Here is a 24,650-nt window from a genome sequence, read left to right on the forward strand (position 1 = left end):
GCCGAAGGTGGAATCGAACCCGCACCCTCCTAACTGTGAGGCGGACGTGCGAACCAGCCTGCTTGCCCATATCAATTATTTTTATTTTTGGATCTTCTATTTTAAAGAGAGAGAGAACGAGAGAGAGAGAGACCTAGGTCTCTTTAAAACTAATTTTAAATATTAGGAATTCCTAATATTTTATTAACATTTAAATAACTTGAGGGCGAGGTCGTATATGTGGCGCGGGGAGTTTTCTTTGAAATGACCAACAAGTCAACTTTCGATGTAGAGGATGACTTTGTTCGTCCTCCAATTGGATGATGGAGCGCACATTTGGGGAGGAGCAGCCCGAGCAACCAAATGGGAGGAAAAGTGTTCAGGCTCAAACAAACGAGAGAGGGGAAAAATGTTTCTAGCACTCTGTGTGTGGAGTCTCGCTGCCGCGACTTTACTTTTCGCTCGGTCGCTTTCCAAATGTTAACTGCGGGGGCCCGGGCGGTCTGCGGCTCATTGTGGAGGGCTGCGGCCTGAACCGGACGGCGACCAGAGCAACAAGACCAAAGGAGTACATTTGCAAGTTGGACGCATTGCGCGGGATGCAGGCGCGCTACTCGGTGGCCAGCGCCAACCCCTTGGGGGTCGTGCCGTACATGGGCAGCGAGCAAAGCTACTACCGGGCCGCGGGGGGCTACGCCGCGATGCCGGCGCCCATGACCATGTATTCCCACGCGGCTCACGAGCAGTACCCGGCTGGCATGGGCCGCGCGTACGGGCCGTACAGCCCTCAGCAACAGCAGCAGCTGCAACAGCAGCCGCAGCAGCAGCCCAAAGACATGGTCAAGCCGCCGTACAGCTACATCGCTCTCATCACCATGGCCATCCAAAACTCCCTCGAGAAGAAGATCACCCTGAATGGAATCTACCAGTTCATAATGGAGAGGTTCCCGTTCTACCGGGACAACAAGCAGGGCTGGCAGAACAGCATACGGCACAACCTGTCGCTCAACGAGTGCTTCGTCAAAGTGCCCCGCGACGACAAGAAGCCCGGCAAGGGCAGCTACTGGACTCTGGACCCAGATTCGTACAACATGTTCGAGAACGGCAGCTTCCTCCGGCGAAGGAGGCGCTTCAAGAAGAAAGATGCGCAGAAGGAGAAGGACGATCGCGAACGGACCAAGGATCTGCAGGCGGCGGGGGCGGCCGGGGAGCTGAGGGACGCGCCGTTGCACGACAGCTGCCAGCCGGTGCGCATCCAGGACATCAAGATTGAGAACGGAAGCTGCACGCCGCCTCGATCCGCGTCGCCGCCACCCGACGCCGTCCCTAAAATGGAAAGTCCCAACCGCAGCCGCAGCACAAGCAGCATCAGCAGCGTGTCCAGCCCACACAGCGGCTCGGAGCAGCAGAGCCAAAGTTCCGCGCAAGGCTTCAGCGTGGACAACATCATGACGTCCCTGCGGGGGTCTCCCCACGCGGAGCTATCACCGCCTCTCGTCGCCTCCTCTCGAACAGGTGTGAACCCCTCGGTGGCGCTCAGCTACTCGCCCAACCAGGCGTCTTCCTTTAGCTGCAACCAAAACGCCTGCACGAACTCCAGCTATCATTGCAACATGCAAGCGATGAGCCTCTACGCGGCGGAGCGGAGCTCAGGGGGACACCTGGCGCCATCCAGGAGTAGCGTGGACGATCGCGAGGCTTTGCCCGACTACGGCGTCGCCGCGGCCACCTCACCACCTAACCTGCAGGCGAACCTGCAGGAGGGCCCGCAGCAGCACGGCCAGCAGGGACGGCTCGTCTCCTGGTACGGCGACCTGCAGGGCCATCTGAGCTCGGGCTACCCGTCCCAGCAGCAGAACTTCCACTCGGTCCGAGAGATGTTCGAGTCCCAGAGGATGGTGCTGAACGGCTCCCCGGTCAATGGGAATAGCAGTTGCCAGGTGGCCTTCCCGTCCGCGCAGTCCATCTACCGCACCTCGGGAGCTTTTGTTTACGACTGCAGCAAGTTCTGAGCTCCCGTAAGATAGATTTCCTTTCTTACATGATAAATATGATGATGATTTTCTCAAAGGGACTTTGGCGTTACACAGAGGATTTTGCGTGTCAGCACCAAAAACACGTCAATTTATTCTCTTAATTTAAGAAAAAAATGGCTCAAATACGTTTGTAAATTATATCCTAATATATTTATTTCTAAAGAGCGATGAATAGTTCTTGAAAGTCAGATCCGCAAACTTTTTTTAACGCGCGTACGTGTGTGCGTGTGTGTGCGTGTGTGTGTGCGTGTGCGCGCGTGTGCATGTGCGTGTGTGCGCGTGTGTGTGCGTGTGTGTGTGCGTGTGTGTGTGCGTGTGTGTGCGTGTGTGTGTGTGTGTGTGTGTGCGTGCGTGCGTGCGTGTGTGTGTGCGTGTGTGTGTGTGTGTGTGTGTGTGTGTGTGTGTGTGTGTGTGTGTGTGTGTGTGTGTGTGTGTGTGTGTGTGTGTGTGTGTGTGTGTGTGTGTGTGAAATTTCGTATGCTGCCTTAATAACGTCATTACGTATACGCGGGACCTTTAGCCTAAAATGGTTATTTTATTCATGTGTCATTTGTCAACACAATTTTCACGACATTACATTTTTAATTAATAAAGTGCCGTGGTTTTAATTTGAGTGATTTATTAGTGCTTTATTTATTTATGTAACCATCAGGTCTGAATGCTAAGCGTGTTGATTTAACCAAAGCGGCTTTTCACAAGAGTAACACGACAACATTCAAACGTAACATGCAGTCATTGAGGCTATTTATGAAATGAATGGCAGGAACCAGTTCATACCGGCCTGGTCGTCTAAATTTCAGGCCTCAACGTTACAAAGGGTCTTTTGAGTTGATGTAGGCAACGTGCGCAGTCAATCTTCGCGTAAATAAACAGGAGGTGCCACGAGCGAGGCCACTAAAAGGCCCTCTCAGCATTTCTCAGTCGTTACAAGCAAGTTTGCATCTGCTCACGCTCGCCACAGTAAAGCTTGCATGCAAAATCAAGCGTGCACTTGTGCCTTGGGTCATTTCAACCACATAACACGGACACAACAGTTGCAGGAATAATTATGCAATAAATGTTCACCGACCACACTATTCGTGAATCTTTGAAAACATAAATTGCCAAGCTCGCTTAAAATGCCATCATTAATATCAAAATCAATGTAACCAAATCGGACCTACGTATGCAGCAGCAGCAGCAGCAGCAGTAGCAGCAGCAGCAGCAGCAGCAGCAGCAGCAGCAGCAGCAGCAGAAGCAGCAGAAGCAGCAGAAGCAGCAGAAGCAGCAGAAGCAGCAGAAGCAGCAGAAGCAGCAGAAGCAGCAGAAGCAGCAGAAGCAGCACATTCACTCTGATTTTGAGTGACTAATAAATTAACTTGCAAGCGTTTATGTCCCAAAAAAACCCACATGTAAATAATGGAATTCATTTTAAAAAACGTGATTTCTCTCCTTCTCACAAACGGAGCAGAACTCTCCCTGACAAGGGGATTTCTCCGAAGGCTGCACCATCGACATATGGACATTGTCTGCAGATTTTAATACGAATTCAAAACCTAAAGATCAAGACGTTGCAAGAAAAATGGAATTGGCTCTTTTATTTTTGTACTAATTGAACTGAAAACTGCTGATATTTTTTGCATGTAGCCGATCGATGTACAGGTCTATATTTAATAATATCGCTTATTTGAAAATAACAGATGTAATAAAATGCTTTTCGTCGCATGTAACTGAATTAATTCGACACTATCGACGTCTCAAATATTTTTCCCAATGACAAAAAGGATCAGTTATGCAATCCGGGTTCAAGCCCAAAATCGCTGCCTCAAACGTAGTTGTGATGACGGTTTTTGATTTGCATGATTTCGATGGGGTTCTCTTGATTTTCCGCTCCAAGAGAGATGACAAGTTTCGTAAAGGGGAGACAGCAGCGCCCCCCGGCCGCTCTCAGCGCGCTTTCAGGGGCTAAATCGAGTCGGAGCACATCTGATTCTCGTTTGCTGAGCGTTCTAATATAACATCACGCATGCACGGCCATCACAAACACTCCGGTGGTGATGCGGAGGCGCTGTCCTAAAACGCCTACGCCCTATTAACGCACACCTCGGCCTCAATTTACTGCTCAGCAATTCAAATCGATTTGGCTTGATACAAAACACGCACTGGGCCCCACGCGCTGAGCGAGGATATAAAAAATCTAGACTTAACTTGCACACGCACATCTATTAGGCGAGTCTACATTTCGTTTCAACATTTTTGAGAAATACACATTTCGTGTGGTGGCGTTTAATCACGTGCGACCGAAAATAATACTTTTTTTTTTTTCAGTGACGTGCCAAATTGATTTGTGATGAAAATATACATATCATCTTAATTTCAATAGTTTACTATGGGCCCATATGAAATAAAGTCATTCAAATACACTGTTAATGACATAATAAAAACTTAATACTATTGTTAATGGCTTTTTGTATTTTACATTGCTCTTTTATTGATTAAATAAAAACATTTCTCCACATGACAGTAAACATGCTTTTTATACATGCTAAGTTATATATTAATAAAAATGATCACATATGCAAATCACCTCAAATCGTTTTTAATTATAAAAACAAAAGACAAAATAATTTATGTGGTAAACTTAAAAGGGAAAAAAGCTCATTCAATGCGTCCAACCTTTTTTGTGTGCACCCTTAAAATGCTGGGTTAATAACCCGATTTGGGTTCAAAATTGGCCAACAAATTGGATTATTGTTTTGCACAACAACCTAAAGTGTAGTCAAATTGACATAACATACTGGTTTGGTCCAATTTTTAACCCAGCAGTTTTAAGGGTGGATGTTTAAATCTGAGTAGAATATTTTGGAAATTCTATTCAAATACTATCTATGGAAATTCCTGCACCAGCAACGCAATCAGAGGAAGACCAAAGTCAGAGAAAATACGGTTTCAATGATCTGCGTTTACTTTTTAAAATAACATACATTTGCATGTGGACTTCATCCAGTACATTTCTTGACACGTTCTGAAAGTGCTCTTTAGTAGAGCACAAAAGAGTCATTGTTGAATCATAATAATAAAAACATGTTTGTTTGTTTTTTTGTTTTTTTAAAAAGTGCAATAATTTTTAAATGTGATGTTCCTTCGTGGTGTGTGTTGACGGTTATGTTGAGACGTTGACGTCCCCCAGGGAGCGTCTCAGGCATTTGGGTTTTTCTTCATCAGCTCAATGTCCGCCTCCACCATTTCTTTCACCAGCTCCTGCAACAACACATCACGACGAGGTCACGTCACGTCTTTAGCTCAACGGGGAAAAACTTCATACATGACACCAAGAGACAGATGCGTCTCTTCAGGAGCAGCTCTCAAGGGACACGTTTTGTTTCATAGAGTGACAAATGAAATAAAAAAAATAAAATAAAAAGTTATTCCCGCAAATGACTAAAAGTAACGGATACGATTTGTTTCATAGAGTGACAAATGAAATAAAAAAGAAAAAGAAAATGTTATTCCCGCAAATGACTAAAAGTAACAGTATCAAATGCTGCCATCTTGCTTATCCTTATCTGAGGAGTCGTCGTTCGCGTCATTACAAATGGACGAATACGACAATATGAGACACATTTGAATTGAGCAATTTAAATGAGAAAATACCTGAACGAACGAGAGCAACAAATGCCGGCCGGGGCCTCCACGCATGTGTGGTGACGTCACCGCTGAAGATCCGAGAGGGTATAGACTTTGACTACCTTTGCGGGCGCGACAAGCAAATCTTTTCCTCTCAAAGTTGGATTCCCAAAATACAACGCGACACTCAATTCGGAAGGTTCCCAAAGAGACCGTACAAACCCAATCAAAGTCAATGATTATGTATTTGTAACGTTTTTTCAAACATTGAACGTAGTCTATTCTCGCAAAAATTAAATCCATTTCTTCTTTCTACAATGATGATGACCTTTATTTGTTCTTTGTTATTGTGGCCTATCTGGATCTGGCTTTGGACGATAATGATGATCCACCAGTCTATATTATCACCGTATCCGGTGGTTTCCTGATCATAATCATCTCTAAACATTAGTATAGAGAAGGTGTTGTTTTTTCAATTCAATTTCTTCCTTCACATTTGAATAAACATTCCTCTCCCGTTCCGTTGCAAGCATTTTATCATTTCAACAAGAGCAAATGAGCAAACGACAAGGGGAACTCAAGATTCTTGTTTGCACACTTGACTGGTCAGACTTTGCATTTGCGATTTTAAGAAATTTCTGCGAGGTGGAGAAGCAGCTACAGTGCCGCTGGAAAGACATTTGTGTGGCACGCATGCACACAATGCGGCCACTGAGACTCACCTCAAAGGTCACCTTGGGCTTCCAGCCCAGCTTCTCGTGCGCTTTGTTGCTGTCACCTTGCAGGTAATCCTGCAAGCACAAAAAGGCGCAAGCGTCAATAAGAGTACAAAGCAGAGCGGCTCTGCCGCGCGGGATTCTACTTTGTAAGCGACAAATGATGTCATTGTGACGCAATGCTTTTTTACACGACAGAACCAACTGAATGTTGTCGTTGTTGCTGATCATCAGCACGCAAATTGGAATCGGCTAAACGCGAGCACGATCCAGTTTTCTCAGCGTTCCTGGCTTTATGTGGCTATGCAAGCACACGTGCTGTTTTTCCAAATCCCTCCCGACGGCCCCGCAAGAAAAAGCCATTCATATGGTGAACATTGCCAAGGAGCGTACGGGCAGTAAAAGGCAATCCCGACGGGCATTTCATGCAAAGGAATTTTACCATCACCGCCACACCTTTCCCATAAATCAGGCAGCTCGGGCTCATTAGCTTAATTAGAGACATGGCATCATTCCAGCTGACGTGTCCGAGTCCAAAGGAGCCCGTCAGAATGAAACGAAAGAAGCTGCTGATGCGCATGATGTTTGAGGTGGTGCAGTGTGCCAGCAGCTTCACAGCGCCATACTGCTCACAGTTTCGAATGTCGTGCTTGCGCAGAGGGGCGCTCTAAATTGTGCAGCTGCCCACCGCCAAGCACATCTGTGACACTCTGATGAAGGCGGAAGAAACCGCCGAAACATGTCAGGTGAATAACCTAAAACAATTTGTTTGATATAAAAGAAACCAGTGAAGTGATTAAATAAGGAAAAACAAAATGAACTTAGTACAATTATTACGAAGAAGTTACGGAAAGACCATCACATCTGTGACACTCTGATGAAGGCGGAAGAAACCGCCGAAACATGTCAGGTTTGATATAAAAGAAACCAGTGAAGTGATTAAATAAGGAAAAACAAAATGAACTTAGTACAATTATTACGAAGAAGTTATGGAAAGACCATCACATCTGTGACACTCTGATGAAGGCGGAAGAAACCGCCGAAACATGTCAGGTGAATAACCTAAAACAATTTGTTTGATATAAAAGAAACCAGTGAAGTGATTAAATAAGGAAAAACAAAATGAACTTAGTACAATTATAAACATTTCAATTTAAATCTTAAGGGTGTCACCATCTTGCATGCTGACGTTTTCCCACGCACGCACGCACGCACGCACGCGCACACGCGCACACACACGCACGCACACACACACACACACACACACGCACGCACACGCACACGCACACACGCACACACACACACACACACACACACACACACACACACACACACACACAAGTGTTCCCTCCCTCCAACTTGATTCCATTATTCCTGCGGACGGGAAACAGATCATAATTCCTCGAGTCAGCATAAAGCTACAGACCGGGAGTGAGAGTTGAAGAGGGAATGGAGGGGGCTGGAGCTGGGGCGGGGGGCACAGAAGAGAGGGCTCAGGTGACCGCTCAACACCACTGAGGTCAAACAGAAACTGAGTTGTCACAAGTGTGTCTCTTGTGCAGCATAGAAGGGAAAGTGCAGTGGGGAGGGGGGCAAGTGTGAAGCTTAGGTGGAGTTCTCTGGAGCGGATTCCCCCAATCACTCAACACCAAGAAAGCAGAGTGAGGGAGACAGACGGGAGAAATTTGTACCCATGAGTGTCGTGATGCATCCACAGGATGACACCTCTTTCTGGACAGCATTTCCCCTTTGAGCAGCATTCCTGGCGTTATCAGCCTCCCAAATCGGCTTCTCTCATCGTGCCCAAACAGGGAGAGCCACAATGCCACGGCGAGCGAGACACAGAGAGAGAAAGAACGCTGAAAGTTGCTCCTCCACAGTGTTTCATTGTCGGTTGGCCGATGATAAAATGATAAGGCAGAGAGAAAAACATTGAACACCTCAGAGCGCGCGTCTGATCGGGCCTGCTCCGAAACTGGAGGGGAGAAAACATTGCAGCTGCACGGATAAACATTTGAAGTCAAACCAAAAAATTTCACTCACACCGTTGGAAACAAAATCGGCATAATTTTGGCTTTTATTCAGAGTCCCATCTCCACACATGATCCTTTTTTTTTAAATGATCTGAAACCATAATTGCCAGTCTAAATTTCAAAGATGAACGTTGTGAACGTCGTTACTTTCTATTGTTGGGACAACAACGGTGCTAACATAGCACCAAGTGATTTGCCTTTTGACAAACAAAGTGAAAGAACAAAGACATGAACGATATGATCAATATCTTTGACAACAATATTGAAATCTGTGCAGTTCAGCATTTTGACTTTTGTGTATGCTTAATATTTTTTTTTTCGTTTTAAACTGTGGTTAGCTGAGTTGTGGAAAATTTGGGACATTCTCTGCTTATTTTAAAGTGGGAGTGAAAACAATGATTTCTTTTTTTGAGTTCTTCCAAACTTGCAACCAAGAACTGCATCAAACCACAAAAGCAAAACAGCTTTGTAAGCTGTTTTGAAATAGACCAGCAAGTCATAAATAGTTGCAACTTCATCTGAAGTCGCAATCAAAACGACAATCGATCCATTCGCCGTCGTTCCGATGCCCTTGGACAGCCCAGAGGATGACAAATTCCCACACAAAGCTTCAGAGAAAAAAAAAAAGCAGGCTGTGGAGGATTGATGCTTTTGGCAGCGCTAGTCAAATCCACGCAGAACGTGCGACTTGGAAGATGGCCATGGAGCTGCAACAGCATGACAAGTTCCAAGAATGATGGCAAAGCTTGAGCGAGCGGGATCGGGGAGTGACAAGAGAGGGCAGAAGGAAAAACTGTCATGCAGCTTCAGGTTTCGGGAAAGTGGCGTGTGTGTGTGTGTGTGTGTGTGTGTGTGTGTGTGTGTGTGTGTGTGTGTGTGTGAGTGTGTGTGACTATTGGGGTGACTAAAAAAGAGCAGCTCAAGAATGAATCAGGCCAATAAGGGGTCACACCACGTTAACCTTTCTCAGACAAATAAAACACCTTTGCTTGACTGCAATGTCTTGAGAGAAAGTCAAATAAGTTCACTTGTTTTTGGACTAAGACCCGACGGGCTGTGCATCTCGCACTCAGCTCCTTCTTCAACTTGTTGGCGGAGGACAAGCGGGAAGCCCCTTTCACTCAGGTAGAGAGCCGGGCCCCGCCTTGAGGAGAAACCTTTGTCAACCTCCGTTCTTTATATTTGCAGTCGGCCGAAGTGCTGCGGGGTGGTTCCGCTCTGACGGCAGGAGGAAACTTCTTCAGGAAATACCAGACTGCCGGACGCACACACACACATATGCGCAGTCCGCAATCTCTCCTTCTCAGGCAGGCAGAGCAAAGCTGCCACGAAAAGGGAATGGGTCAAGAAATGCGGGAGGCCAAATGTGTTTGTATGCGCAGGCCAGTGTCCCAAGCCCAGGAAGTTGCAATCGGCAGCGTGACGCGGCTACGAGCTTCTCTTTCCATCCCGACCTCCCCCCCTTGGCCACTCCAATAAAGCTGGCAGGATCAGGTTGCAGACCGCAGGTGAGAGGTCAATCCCACTTTTCAAGCCGCCTTCCCAGGGGCGCACAACCCCAATTCACATCCCTTGACGCACGGTGAGGGAGCACTATCGGCCTGAAACTCGCCATCTTCTCATCGGCACTTTGCTCACTTCCAGCGCTTATTTGGTGGCCCTTGACGGGCAGCTCGTCAATCCCATTGGCCACACGACTGCTCTCTTTGTATGATTGTTTTGCCGATTTGCTTTTGGTGCTGCAGAAGCTCACCTTCGCCAAGCCAGGAGATTTGAGCACCCGGGGGCAGACGGATGGCACAGATGGCGAGAGCTTCCTCCTGACAGCTTCATTGTGACAGCTTTATTGCATAAGGAGCGGACAGTGTTCTGACAAATGACGTCAAATAGCTCTGAGCAAATAAGTGTCACTATTTGTTTCCATTTCAAAAAGCAAGTCACACTCTCTCTTACAGCGGCTATAAAAAGTCTACAGGCCCCTGTTCAAAGGAGAGCAGATGACAAAATTGAAATCTGAGGCTCATCTTCAACTGCAATGCACTCGGTGAGCGGCAATCGAGCGCTTGGGCTCTCACCGCCGCTCCTTGCATGCCTCTGAAGCCAAGTTAGGCAAACAGGTTGCAACATTTCATCACCAAAATTGAAAGAATGCTTTCAGCATCACTGACTGATAAGATCTGTGGGTGCAACTGTCCTCCGATGAAAAAAATTTGGCTCAGGTGCGCGCTTGCAACATCACGTAGCTGAGCTCATCAGGCAAGTTGACAATGGTTGCAAACGGTCCTGAACAGGCCGCCGCCTTCATCACTGGAGCCATTGTTTGCGCTTCCAATCAAACCGGCCATGACGTGGTACTTGCGTTGTTACGCGGATCTTAGCGCTGTTATGACAGCCGTTCCGAAAAGAAGAAGAACCATCATTCATTGCAAAGATTGACAGATGCTGAGGTGCGTCAACGGAGCTATTTTTAGGCGAGCGCTTTGAGACGAACCTCGAGAAGAAACGAAACAAATTGCAGACAAAGAGCTCAAGAATTGAAACTGAGGTTAGGTTTCGCATCAATTATGATGCTGCCACTTTCTGACGTCTTGCTTTGACTGATTGACTTTTAGATAACCTTCGTGTTTATCAATTCTAACGAAAATGGGTAGCTGCAGAGCAAGAAGGCAGACGAGTTCATTCTCTGCTTGCAAAATGAAAAAATGAAAAGTACAGTAATCTAAGCCGGAGGGGCATTCCAGGCTCGCCAAGCATCGCGTTGGCAAAACGGAGAAGAGGCTCCAGGCGGGCCGGCAAAGTTGTGCAGCAGCTGAGCAGTTACATGAACGCAGACGGAATGGGAGGAAGACAATACAGCCAAAGACAACTTCCCATTCATCGAGACTCATGCTCCACGTGAGCTTAGTAAAAAACAAAACAGCACTGAGCTGTCTGTCACTTTGTGGCCTCGAGCCACGCATGAACTGCAAAGTATGATGGCTGCGTGACGTTTCCGTGCACAGGCACAGCAATGTTTTGCATTTATACTCACACTCATGTTATCTCGATTTGGATTTTTAATTTTGGAGGTTCCACGTCAGAATTAAACTTTCTACTTTCGAATTCAACATATGTAGACTCGATCCACTGCTTGCACACCGACACACAAGCAGCCACATTGAACATGACGTTAAAGCTAAAATGAGGAATGATGCCAGCCAGTACGTGACACATGCAGAAAATAACGTCGGACGTTCAGCTGGGACCGACTTCAAGATCGGCTGAAAGGCGAGAGTGACAGCTTGGCAAAGCCAAAAAATGCTATCAGTGGCCTGTTGCGGACGCTCTCGTCAACATCTGTCAGCTCTCAAACATGCTTTCCTCTTCACAAATGAACAAATGTGGTTCGACTGGTCGCCACTTTCTGACACCTGTACACTTCCACATGCAGCAACAAGCGACCACAAGGAAAGACAAAATGTAAGGAGCACCTGCACATTTGACGGCCTCAACCACCTTCAACAAAGCCACACATGCGGCACACACACACACACACACACACACACACACACACACACACACACACACACACACACACACACACACACACACACACACACACACACACACACACACACACACACACACACGCACGCACGCACGCACGCACACACACACACGCACACACACACACACACACACACACACACACACACACACACACACGCACACACGGTTCCTTGTACTTTGCAACAAACACAAAATAAGTGTCGGAATCAGCTGAATTATTTTAGCGTGTAGCCACACGATGACAGGTATTTCCACTCGAGGAGCACAACAATGCTAAGCTGCGAGCCCGGTGTCATAAACTTCCTGCCTTGAGGGTCAGAGGTTAAACACTTGACGAGCTCCAAATGGAGACAATAGACAATGGAACACACACACAAGAGAAGCTGAGCTGCCTCGTTGCTACATCTGCAAATGCAGCCATCTCAACTTTTTTTTTTTTAAAATACGTTTTCAATGTGGCACAAGAAGTGCGTGTGTGGGTGCGTGCTTTGCTTCACCTCAGGAAATGAGTTAGCATAAAGTTAAACATTTCACGCCTCGCCCACTCAAGTATCATTCACGACAGTCAAAGCTCAAATATCTGCTGGGATGGATTACATCAATATGTTCAACTTGAACTAAATTGGGTGCTGTGTGCAAAGTGGTAAAACAAACACAAACTAAATGCCAGCAGAGTGTTGCCGATGCCGCTTAGACGTATATTCAACTTTACAGCACAAAGAAAAGTGTCCCAGGTGATTCCATGCTTACAAGAGTCAGTCAATGTGCTAATCCTCCAGCATCACTCAACTTCTAATCTTGATGCAAGGAACGCCACTCATGGCTTGGAAGTGAGAAACTGACAGCTAATCTGGGCCACGACGCCACGAGGCCTGAGGAGCGGCCAGAGGACCCTCGATGAGAGATGGCCACTTTGCACCCACACACAGACGCAGGGAGACATCGGCATAAGTGGCTGCTTCCAAACAGGCGGAATCAGAAACGAGGACACTTGCAAGCAATCACCAATCAGAGCCTAAAGTCACAACTTCAACTATTCAGGAAAGACACAGAAAACAATTCAGCTCAAAACTTACCACTTCTGTGGGCCGGAAATATTTTGGGTTGACCTTGACATGCACGACACCTGTCTCCTGGCAACGGCCCACCTCGTGCTCGTCCTTCCCGCTCCACCTGTAAAGATGCATGTTCCTCATCACGTTCCTTTTCTTCTGAGCTAGACCAAACATGTCACCTGTGCACCTCCCCACATAGAACTGGCCCGAGGGCAGCTGAGCAGACAATGTCACTGTTAAAACAAACATTTCGCAAATCATAAAGAAACTGATATGGGCAAATTGGCAAAGGAGTCAAATGACTGTAGTGTTGCGAGATGTCTGGCAACATGAGATTTTTAATGACAAAAATGATCAGAAAAAAAAAATCCAGGATAATGCTTGTGTGTGTGTGTTTGTGTGTGTGTGCGCGCCCGCGCGTGCGTGCGCGCTTACACAATGGTCTTCCCCACGTGCTGGAAAGCTTTCTCCACAAACTCCCTCACACTGTGCACCTCCCCTGTTGCTATGACGAAATCATCGGGTTCCTCCTGTTGCAGCATCAGCCACATGGCCTGAGAGGGAGAGAGAAAGAGAGAGCCGGTTGAGTTTCACGTCAACCGGGCTGGTTCTGACTGGCAGGAAGTGCCCTTGTGGCCTGTGAATGCGACGCTCGCCTCTATCTCCGTCCTGACATCAGTGCCAAAGCTCCCGGGACGCGCATCGTGGGAACCAAGGCCGGAGCGCTCCGCAGGCCCGCTGTGCCACCGGCACACATGAACGCGTCACGCGGCCGAGAACGCGCATGCACAAACCCATTTTCACACCAGCAACGCGGCCCGACGTCTTAAAATAAGTCCGCAAGTCAGACAACGAGCGCAGCGTCCCCTCCCGCCGACGCTCGTAAAGCGAGTCGACGCGGTTTGAAGCCGAGCCAAAGCGTCCCCGTGGAAATTTATAGTCCGGGTTCCTGAACGCAGCAGCGCTGTGTTCAACAGCCAGTCAAATGTCAGCCGAATATTTATGATGAGCCGGCTGAGCCCGCCTTAGGAGAGATCAGACAGCCTTTTGGGTGACAACACACAAATGGCAGAAGAGCCAAAAACAGCCAGATTGAAAAGGAACTCGTCAGGCCAAATGCGCAAAGACAAAATATATTTGACTTCATTGAGGCAGACAATATCGCTACAGTGCAGTATGTGGCGGTTTGATCTCCGTGGCAAAAATGCAAAATGCCGGTTGCATTTACTACAAACCACTCGAAGCTAATGACAGTTTACGTGTATTCGGCTGGGCTGACATTCACAGGTGATCACATACTGTAAAAAAAAGAAATATACAGCGGAGCCTTGGTTTTTCGACCACAATCCGTTCCAGAAGGCTGTTCGAGAAGTGAATCGTTCGAATTACGAATCATGTTTTCCCATTACAAATGGAAAAAAATGTAATCCGTTCAAAGCAAAAAAAAAAAAAAAAGAAAAACCCTTTTTTTAAGCATTTTTTCATTTGCACATTTTTGTCCGATCGTGCAACTGCACCGCGCTGGTCGCATTATTGTGACAGAGCCGTCGCTGAAATTTAGAAAATATTTTTAAAGTCCTGATGTACTTGCCAAAATTTAAGTGGACCTCAGTGCGCAGGGAGCTTAATTTGGTCCGATCGCGCAACCGCAGCGCGCCGGGCGCTCACTGTCGCATTGCTTTCGGAGCGTCTTTGTGTTTTAGGATGGCTTTACTGCTTCCGCTTGCTTCCTTTGGAGGCATGATTAGAGTTGATGCAATCCTCAGAGTAACGAGAATGTAGTAACGAACGGAGTCAGTTGGCAGGGAGCTTAATTTTGTCCGATCGCGCAACTGCAGCGCACCGCCGAACGCGCAACCGTAGCGCGCCGCCGACCGCGCAACTACACCGCGCTGGTCGCATTATTGTGACAGAGCAGTCGCTAAAATTTAGAAAATACTTTTAAAGTCCTAATGGACTTTCCAAAATTTAAGTGGACCTCAGTGCGCAGGGAGCTTAATTTGGTCCGATCGCGCAACCGCAGCGCGCCGGGCGCTCACTGTCGCATTGCTTTCGGAGCGTCTTTGTGTTTTAGGATGGCTTTACTGCTTCCACTTGCTTCCTTTGGAGGCATGATTAGAGTTGATGCAATCCTCAGAGTAACGAGAATGTAGTAACGAACGGAGTCAGTTGGCATGCAGGTCCTCTCGGCTCATCTCGCGAGGTTCGGCAACTGAATTTCGTCCGACATCCGAAGCAAAAAGATCTCTAATTTTTTGTTCGAATACCAATTTGTTCGAGAACCGGGACGTTCGTAAACCGAGGCTCCACTGTACAGCAAAAAAATTCTGCGCCAGTGCTCTGCTTTCAATCCCACATTTCATGGTACTAATTGGCTTACGAGTGGAGCCAATTGCATCCAGGTATTCAGCGGCTCGGTTGATGAAAAGGCATGGTCAGGTCTGATTCGGTATCGGTTAAAACGGCATAAATTGTTGCAGTTGTACAAAATGCTGAGAGGCCTCCGATAATAAAATACCTTTCTTAGTCCACCAATAGGAAATGAGAAGGCTTCCCACCTTGATTGAACTGGACCCAATGAATAATTTGGTGTTGTGGAGACACGGGACAGCTGAGATCGCTGCTATCAAGCGTGGCCGACTTTTAACCGATTCCATATGGCCGCTGCCAGAACACGTTCACAACCCAAGAGCTGCTGGAAAATCCCCGCTTCAAAGCAAAGGACTCAAAACGAGGACCGATTCTGTCGCAACCACAGAGACACTCTTCCCAAATCCTCATTTTTGTCTTCAACGGGTGTCGTGAGATTTTTGAACAGAACATTTTGCTCTTCCAGCTGTCTATTCTCGTTTTCCCTTAAATGTTGCTCTTGGCTATTCTAGGCAGCTCCGTTGTTCGTGGACAGAGGAACTCGACCACATTCAGAGTATCACAGAAACTCGTCATCGTAAAAACTACAATTCACAAAAAACCTTTGTCCGTTTTCGGCCGCGATATTGCTCGCTGGCCAACTCAAGTTGTTCCTCCTTGGAATGTGCTTTTTCCACTGGGAAATCATATCGGCGGCGTGCCTGTCTCTTTGGACTAAGCAGAAGGCGAGTGAGCGAGCTCAGCCCGCCCAGAGCATACCTCCGGCCTCTCGCTTATTGCAAAGGCAGGAGAGCGAGCGCACAGAGGAAATGCCTCAAATATTCCCGCAACAAAAGCGACCGGACAGAATATATGAAGGGAACCTTCCATACCGGACGGATTTTGGGGAGCAAAGCTAGCAAAGGAGAATCGGATGAGCTTCAACAAGTTGGCTGATTTGTTTTGGATGCAGCTCGAGCGTCTCAAGTGTGCAGCTGACATGAGATCACAACAAAAAACACAGACACACACACGTCTGTGTGTGTGTGCGTGTGGTGGGCCTTCCAAAGTGTGCACCTGTGTCGTATAAATCTGGCAGGGGCTTCCTCCGACGGCAGCCCGACATTTCCAATAAGAGTCAGTGCGAGTCTGGAGGCGAGGGGCGGAGAGATGGCTACTGTACGTTGCTGTAATGGAGCGCAGCTGTCGGCGCTCGTGTCGCGCGTGCAAAGTGTTGCCAAGCATTCGTGTTTTGGAAGAGACATAAAGGACACTGCTCCCTCAACTCAAGGAATTGGCATTTGACTGTGCTTTTTTTGATGGAAGATTGATGAAAGTGTCTCCTTGTCTTCTGTTCCCAAGCAATAATTTGCAAACAAAAGTCATGTCACAAATAAAATATCACGAGACTGCCATCAGCTGTATTGTAAAACTGTCTCGACATATTGCCCCGGCTGCTCGATAGTCCAAGTGGCAAAGGGCGGGAATTGCACTTTGTGTCTGAGATTCAGACAGATGAGCATTTACGCACATTCATGACGTTTCGGACGTGACGCCCCGATGATGGCAGTGACGACTTTGGACAAAGAGGACAAGGGCCAATATGGACAGGAAGCAAATGTTCCTCAGCATGGTAGCCCGTGGTGCCTCTCTCTCTCGCACGCTCTCGGTTTTAAGTCTGCGGTTTCACTGCAGAGTTCTTCTTTCCTCCAGGGAAATAAAAACATTCTTGTTGTTTCTCCAAATGAGTGTTCTGGGGGCAGCCAGATGTGCAAGAGGCAAGAAGGAGGGACCTCCTCTCTCTGGCTGAGAGAAGTAGCTGGCAAACTCTGACCTCTCACCTCTGACCTGAGGTGTGGAAGAGGCCCCAAAATGTGAAAAATTCCATCAGCACATGCAGGACAATAGTTAAGACAAAAATAAATGTTCTATTCAATGTCAATCTCGATGGATGGATGGATGGATGGATGGATGGATGGATGGATGGATGGATGGATGGATGGATGGATGGATGGATGGATGGATGGATGGATGGATGGATGGATGGATGGATGGATGGATGGATGGATGGATGGATGGATGGATGGATGGATGGATGGATGGATGGATGGATGGATGGATGGATGGATGGATGGATGGATGGATGGATGGATGGATGGATGGATGGATGGATGGATGGATGGATGGATGGATGGATGGATGGATGGATGGATGGATGGATGGATGGATGGATGGATGGATGGATGGATGGATGGATGGATGGATGGATGGATGGATGAGTCATGTTCAGTGCATTTGGAGAATTCTTCTTCTTGTCATTTTGCCTTTCCTCCCTCCCGGTGGTAATTGAGAGAATTGCGTCAAACATCTATTCTGGCCTTCTGATGACATGGAGACGAGCGGGAGTCCTTCCAAGAACTTGCAAAAGACTGCCGGTGAACATGGAGGAGCAAAGGATGTGATATCAAGAGTGAGAGTTTAAAGATCATCAAACTTGACCGGTTCCCTTTGCGCATCGAGATGACGAATGAGCTTCCAAAGTCATGCAGGCCAAAGTGAACAAATGCCCTCATGCTCGCTGCAGTTTGATGAGAAAACAACTGAAAGGCCAACAGTACAAGATGAATTTTCCAACCTTTTTCGAGCAACTACTGCACGCCAGATAAAGCGCGTGACATTCTTCTGAGCAGGAAGCGGCTCGTTGTGCCGCAGCGCCAGACTTAGCATGCTAGGAAAATCAATGCACTGCCCTCTCCACTTCCCGTCTATACAGGAAGCAGTCTCTCACTCCCTCGCTCCCGTTATCCCGCCGATCTGGACCTGTCAGATTGTTCTGACAATCAAAACATGTTAGCAAGAAAGTGCTGCTGTGTCTTTCCAGTGTAGTCATGGTGGTCTCAGCGGCCTTTGGTGAGCACACGCAAAACAAAACTCCTCATTTCAAAGAGCCTTGGTGCCACACAAACAAGCTGGCATGACTCTTGAGAACATTCACAGCTGCAATACAATGAAAATGCTTCTATTTGGGATCTCGTGGTCCAAAAATACAACGCGACAGCAAAAATTCTGAGCGGGAACACGGATGCCACCCAGGCAGACGGGAAGGGACCAGACAACTCAGTCAAGAAGAAGACAACCGCAAGCGTAGTGGGAATGTTGCACAGTGCGCTGGTTGTGTACTGCCCACTGTGGGCTACTTTTGACCGATTACCATTTCATAGTTGCGCTATAAAAGCGTCCAACAGAAAACAACCAATGTGAACGCAGTTTTGTAAATGTACTGTGAAAACGGAACCAATAAGCATCTCAGAAAAAGGTGTCATTGTATTTGTCAGTACTTTTTAAAGCGGGCAACCGTCTTTGGAAGGCGAAAGTAACGCACAAAGTAAAATCGCTGCCACAGTTTGAGCCACTGCTGCTCATTCACTTAGCGGGCTCTCTGCCAGTGAGCAATGATACGTACATAGGCTGAAAGACGGAAGCGTGGCGAGTTGAAAGGCACAAGACGAGCGGTGCAACTGGCATATTCGCTAGGTTTGCAGTTTGGCTCTTGCAGCAAGCTGCTATGCGTGCTGAGCTCAGATGCCAAGTGTGCAAGTGTGAGCCGTAAACTGTAATTTGTTTGAGATTGTCCACTTCGGTGGCGTCGGGCCACATTGCAGTTTGCAGTGTTTGGAGCCCCAGATCCCGAGCGAGACCTGTTTGGAGAGACACTCGGCTCTTCTTTGTAATACAAAACATATAATAATGGCTCTTCTGTTTTTAGTGGCCACCTCTTTTTATAGCGGCTGTCGAGGGAATTCTGCAGTCATCGGCTACGATTGAGTGAGTGCGGCATTTGCTGCCCGTGCATGGAAACACAACTCAGACATTCGACTCATTTGTCTGGGTCTTTGAAAAACCATCCTATGTTTGCTGTCTGGTGAGAACTTTCAAACACATCTTGCAATTTCGAGCAGATAAACAAAGACGCAAATGAGAGGAGCAATATCAGGTCTTTATCTCAAGAGCAAATCTGAGATATGTGAGAACAGGAGAAGCTCCGCAACCCGTTTGATAGTTGGCTTGACTTTGACACTCTGCAGTCTGGACAGAGGATCTTCCCACGGGCTGCATGACCATCTGATAGTCAGACGCACACAGTCTGTGTGTGTGTGTGTGCGTGTGTGTGTGTGTGTGTCTGCCTGCAGTGAGTGTGAAGGAGTCACACGCATTCCAGTCTCCAATTTAAAGTGATGACGGCGGCCCACTCCCATGCCAGCAGACATCTCATCCCCTGACTGCCTGCCGGACCATTCTGCGCCTCAACTTTCGACAAACACAGGTGCCGACTGTACAAAACCGGAAGAAACCACTCTGATTGTCATTTTCCAAACACATCGTGTGATGAATGACCCAGCACGTTCATCAATCATCAATGATTGGTTGAGATTGGCGTAGTGATTGGCCAATTAGCCTCCTCTGTCGCCATTACTGCAGCAGAAGAAAAAAAAGAAACGGAAATAAAGATGGTGAAAAATGACACTGGCAAGGCCAAACAGCATCGATGTGACAGTTATCACGGTGCAAAGCCACACACACGCACATACACCCGAATCTTTGCTTGAAATAAATATGCGAGTAAAACACAGGCGGGTGTCCACGCGCCTTCAGACGTGATTAAAGCAGAAACATTGCACGCCCCTCCTACCACCCGCACCACCGCCACTTTGGAGCAATTTGCCTGTCTCGGGTGGAGCGAGGAGGCCGAGAAAGAGAAAGACGAGGAGGAAAAGCAGGACACGCGCGCGCTGGTGTTTACAAACTGCCACTTGTTTACATTTGTAACTTGGCACTGACACCAGCAGCAGGAACATTTCTAGAAAAGCTTTGATGGCCTGCATTCAAGTCTCAGCAGAAGAGATGCTTCACCTCAGCATTACGGTCAACAAAGGCACGCCTGTTTACCCTCCGCCTCTCACGTTTCTTCCCCCGGCCCCCCAACGCTGGTCTACCTCCACCTTGGGCTTCTGTTTGGCTGCCCAACGTGGAGCATGGTGGTGCCTGATTGAGCAGAGCCATTCCCACAGGAAGCCTGGAGCGTCTCAAGCGGGCATTGATGCGGCAAGCGGAGGCAGCGGCCAATGAGAACACAAGCTTGGGTCTCAACTGGCTGCCGCCGCTCAACACAATGCTGGCAGTCTTTGGCTGCCTCCAAATCTTTGAGAGTCATGCTGGAGGTATTCACCAACGGCACCCGCTTCAGCAGCTCCCTTTCGCACCGACACATTGACCTCTAACTCCGCTCTGATTAGCCGCTGGAAGTGAGTCCTGCCTCAAAGGAGGCTCCCTGCTGCCTCCGCCACCTTCACCTTCTAATGACAACACGGTGCACCGTGAGAGGTCGCCTGTTGGACACACTCGCCCGTTGAGCCTTTCATCTCCGCAGTCCCACAAACACATGTTCCCAACTTCACCTATTACATGCTTTGACTCCAAGGAATGTTCCCTTGCGCACATACAAATGGGGTAAAACGCAGACGTTTGGAAGCAGTCAGCGGCCCCTGTTGCTTTGTTTCATGTGGCCGTCCGTTCCCCTCACTCGGCTTGCTGCTGGCACCGTGACATGAAGACAAACAGGCTCTTTCTGTCATCATCCGCGGGACACGGCGGCATTGCCTTAATATCTCGCTTTCTTCCGAGGGTGTCGGAGGAAGGACAGAGGGCGCCCAGAGGGATCCGGGCCACGGGCGAGCTGCGGGAAATCCAAGTGCACGCCGCATTCTACCACGCCCGCTCCCCTTTTGCCATCTCGACTGCTCTTTTGGCAGAGAATCACAGGAGGCTTCAAATATTGAGGCTGGAAAAAGCTTCTCATGTTCTGTGGACATCTGTACGCCGTTCAGCTCGCATGCCTGATAGAGTTCAGCGGCCTCTCTACCAACCTTTCAGATTTGGGCCACTACACGAGCTTGGCAACACCACCCTATCTAGCTCAACGGCGAAAAGATTCAAATTGCGTGGATTTGGATTTGGGATTGCTATAAAAAGTGGAGTATTTCTGCTTTTATTTGTAAGAGCAGCAACGCTAGGTCTCCATAACTAGGATTTCAAGGTATCGTGTACTCACAAAGGATGCCGATAGTTGCCGCCGAAACCTAGGAGGGGTGGGGATTCTTGGGTAAGTCTGATCAGACCACAATGGTTGTTTGAATTTTTGGACATGCATCAGAAGTGCTGATGCATGACAACAAATGTCTACAATTGAGCTGACAAAGCTTTTGGCCAAAAATGACAGCGGTGCCGTTTGCTTCTTAATGCGACACTCAACTTGTAACAATGGAGGACAAAAATGACACTTGCGTGTGTTTTACTGGTTTCGTGTGTGCGCAATGGTGACCAGATGATGTTGTACCTTCACATAGTCTTGGGCGTGGCCCCAATCCCTCTTGGAATCCAGGTTACCCAGACTGAAGCTCTCCAGTTGGCCCAAGTGAATCTTTGCCACAGAACGGCTGATCTTCCGTGTCACAAAATTGGACCCTAAAGAAATGCACAAGAAAAAAGGATTATGGCCACAGTCATATTCTAATTGAAGGATGCACGTTCGTGAATACCGATTGTTCAGATTAACTTAACATACACAACAGAATAAAATGAGAGGCAAAAATTGCACATTGAGATTGAGCGACAAATTATGTGCATGAATGGAGCCCCATTCTTCTGCTGTGCTTCAACTGGTCCAAAACAAAAATCAAAACAACCAGCCTAAGTCAAGTCAATTTGTTCCCACTTCAGAGTAGAGTCGAGCCAGCGCAGTTGAGCTCCACTCTATCATTATCCCCTTTAATTGAAGGTCTTGGTGTAAAATCTGGCCGATATGCCAAGGCAAATGAGGCAGCGAGTTTATGTGTTGGGGGGGATCCACCAGGGGATCACAAAAAGTGCCACAAAAATCAACAGGAGGATCACCTGGGTTTTCCCCAGCCGCCGGGTCACGTTTAGGACATTGACAAGCAAAATGAACCACGTTCATATTCCGACACGATTCACACGGCTGTAATGTGAGCAGACAACAAAATGTTTCACACTGTTCAAAACGCTTAGAGAGGTGCCGGGTCCTCTGGTGGAACACCGTGGCCCGGTGTCATATTGCCTGTTCAAGCTGTGCGAGAAAAGAGGCTGCGAAGAGCCCGCTCAGAAAAATCACACTTATCCAAGCAAAACAAGGCACTCGGCAATTGGAACGCAAAGCTGAGCATTGTGGCTGGCGTCAGCTGTACTAATGCAGCGTCTCCGTTGAAAAGACTCTCGATTCCAGACAGCTTTTCTGTCCTTCGTCGTCAAAAGAGAAGTGGTGAAATACGGGAAGGTGATTTCCAAGTGTGGTGAAAAATGGAGTCTTGCATCCAAGAGTGCTATTCTCAATGCATAAACACTTGTAGCGTCACTCGATCTCCCCGAGTGCTCAAGCTGCTCTCAGAACTGTCCGACTGTTTTTAAACTCACCATATCTTTGATGAATGTTGCCCCCTTATTTTTTTTCCTGCGGCACCCTCCCGGGCCATAATAGCGCAGCTCTGTCTCCACATTAGCTTACGCTCGCCCTGACAAGGAGCAGAGCCTTCGTTTTGAGTTCAGACTCAGGAAAATCCCACGAACCCGATTGCACCAAATTTGTCGTAACTCTTTCATACAAGCGGCAGAAAGAGAGCAGAGAAAGCTCACGACACATTTCAACATCGAGCATGTTGATACGCGTACATATGGCAAGCCTGTCAACACGCCATACACCCATTTGGAATGGGAAGCACAGACGCAGTACCTCGACTACAAGTGGTCTGACAACTTTTTCAAGACGGTGTCCGACATGATGACACGAGTTGCAGGGACAAATTCAACTCAAAACTCAAGACAGCGCTACGCTTTAGAGGTCAAACTGCAACGGCCGCGACCAGGACCTCATTGGGTCGGTAGCAACCGCATGGCACGCCTCAGGTCTCCCTATAAAGCTCACACCTATGTTCCCAATTGCTTCCCTCCCTCCTCCCTCTAATTAGTGCAGCATGGAGCGGAACTGGCCGGCCCCTGCCAGGCGGACAAAGCCAGTTCTGTTGCTGGCAGCGGCGTTAATGTGTTTCCTTTACTGGCAGCAGCACTCGGGACGGCCAGGATGAGGCCTCCTCAGGGGGAGAGGGCAGCCTTTTGCAGGGCAGGGGTGGCCCATTTCACCTGGCTTGCAGCTGGCAGAAAGTCCAATAATTCCACAGGCCAAGAAATGTGAGCAGACAGCAAAAGCCATGCCAGAAACTGACACGCGTGTTTTCTTGTTCTTCCATGTCATTTCTACCCCCGCTCTGATTTATTGGCAGGAGAAGTGACAGAAAATACGCAACACATTGGCTTGCCTGGCACAGCTCGGCTGAAGCAACGCAAAAAGGGGAGGGAAAACGTGAGGATCAATCTGAAACAAGGACACCGTAACGCTGCCGCATGGTCGTGTTTGGGAACTCGTAGAAACAGGAAAGTCAACGAAGGGTTTGCTCGATTGGTCTTCTAGACAGGTTATGCTGGATGAAAGGACACCGTGCGTGTTCTGCTTTGGATCTTACCAAACGGGGTGCCGCAAGGCTCAATCCTGGGACCCATTTCATTTTCGATTTACATCAACAGTCTGAGTGATAATGCACAGAATTAAGGTCATTATTGAATCAAGAATACATGTATTGTCGTTGCATAATATAATTGTTATTTCCACTTTTAAACCTGGATTAATTTTTCATTCCTCCCCACCAAAAAGGTATGGCGTAAAGACAACCAACTTCTTGTCAATTGCTCACTTGTCTGGCAAATTTAAAGATTAACACAGAACTCTGCCCTAGTATTTTTCACATATTTCCTAGCTGAGCTCATTTGTGTAGTGTACTTGTCTGAACAGGCAATGTTTAGTTCAGAGAAAAGCAGACAAAGCAGACGTGTGATTGCTTTATACGCTTTTGTAACAATAACACGACATAGTCGCATAGGCCGTTTTTCTTAGCAATCGCTCATTTATATTATGAACATGTCTCCTTGTGGATTTCGGGGTTATTTGAGCATTTGGTGATGCCCCGTTTACCAAAAAAATAGGTGTTTGCGACGCCTTGCCTTGGCAAACATCCATCCACTGGTTTCTGTCAGCAGCATTGCTCAATTCTTGGAGATATCTAAAGCTTGGATGATGAAAAACACATTTCTTCCTATCTCAGCAAGCCTGTGTGCTTTGTTTCATTAACACCGTGTCAAGTGGCACCCACCAACGGGGCAGAGAATGAGTAGAGGAAAAACGTCATCTAAAGGAGAATACAA

At 47.7% G+C, this 24,650-nt stretch overlaps 2 protein-coding genes across 6 annotated transcripts in view; one reads left to right on the forward strand and one right to left on the reverse strand.

Moving 5' to 3' along the window:
* The first annotated feature begins 263 nt into the window (after positions 1-263).
* On the forward strand, positions 264-3,719 carry LOC125976292 (forkhead box C1-A). Of its 3 annotated transcripts, none has more exons than XM_049732402.2 (2): positions 264-1,997; positions 3,190-3,719. In XM_049732402.2, the coding sequence occupies exon 1, from the start codon at positions 579-581 to the stop codon at positions 1,989-1,991; it is 1,413 nt and encodes a 470-aa protein (XP_049588359.1). In that variant the 5' UTR covers positions 264-578; the 3' UTR covers positions 1,992-1,997; positions 3,190-3,719. The 3 variants fall into 3 exon arrangements, with proteins under 3 accessions (XP_049588359.1, XP_049588360.1, XP_049588358.1); XM_049732403.2 differs by having other exon boundaries at positions 3,193-3,719; XM_049732401.2 differs by having other exon boundaries at positions 265-1,997; positions 3,187-3,719.
* A 1,217-nt stretch (positions 3,720-4,936) lies between these two features.
* Positions 4,937-24,650, reverse strand: part of gmds (GDP-mannose 4,6-dehydratase) — a 28,680-nt gene continuing 8,966 nt past the window's right edge. For 2 of the 3 annotated variants that reach the window (XM_049732407.2, XM_049732405.2), the window contains 6 exons: positions 21,718-21,845; positions 13,410-13,528; positions 13,154-13,207; positions 12,996-13,092; positions 6,344-6,412; positions 4,937-5,255 (listed from right to left, as the gene is read on the reverse strand). In XM_049732407.2, the coding sequence (XP_049588364.1) occupies positions 5,193-5,255; positions 6,344-6,412; positions 12,996-13,092; positions 13,154-13,207; positions 13,410-13,528; positions 21,718-21,845 (530 nt within the window). In that variant the 3' untranslated portion in view covers positions 4,937-5,192. The remainder of the gene's footprint in view (positions 5,256-6,343; positions 6,413-12,995; positions 13,093-13,153; positions 13,208-13,409; positions 13,529-21,717; positions 21,846-24,650) is intronic. The other variant, XM_049732406.1, reaches the window with a different exon arrangement.

The sequence above is a fragment of the Syngnathus scovelli genome, chromosome 10, assembly GCF_024217435.2.
Source record: "Syngnathus scovelli strain Florida chromosome 10, RoL_Ssco_1.2, whole genome shotgun sequence".
Taxonomy (NCBI): Eukaryota; Metazoa; Chordata; class Actinopteri; order Syngnathiformes; family Syngnathidae; genus Syngnathus; species Syngnathus scovelli.

Coding starts and splice junctions, on each gene's coding strand:
- LOC125976292 (XM_049732402.2), top strand. CDS start 579: ATGCAGGCGCGCTACTCGGTGGCCAGCGCCAACCCCTTGGGGGTCGTG.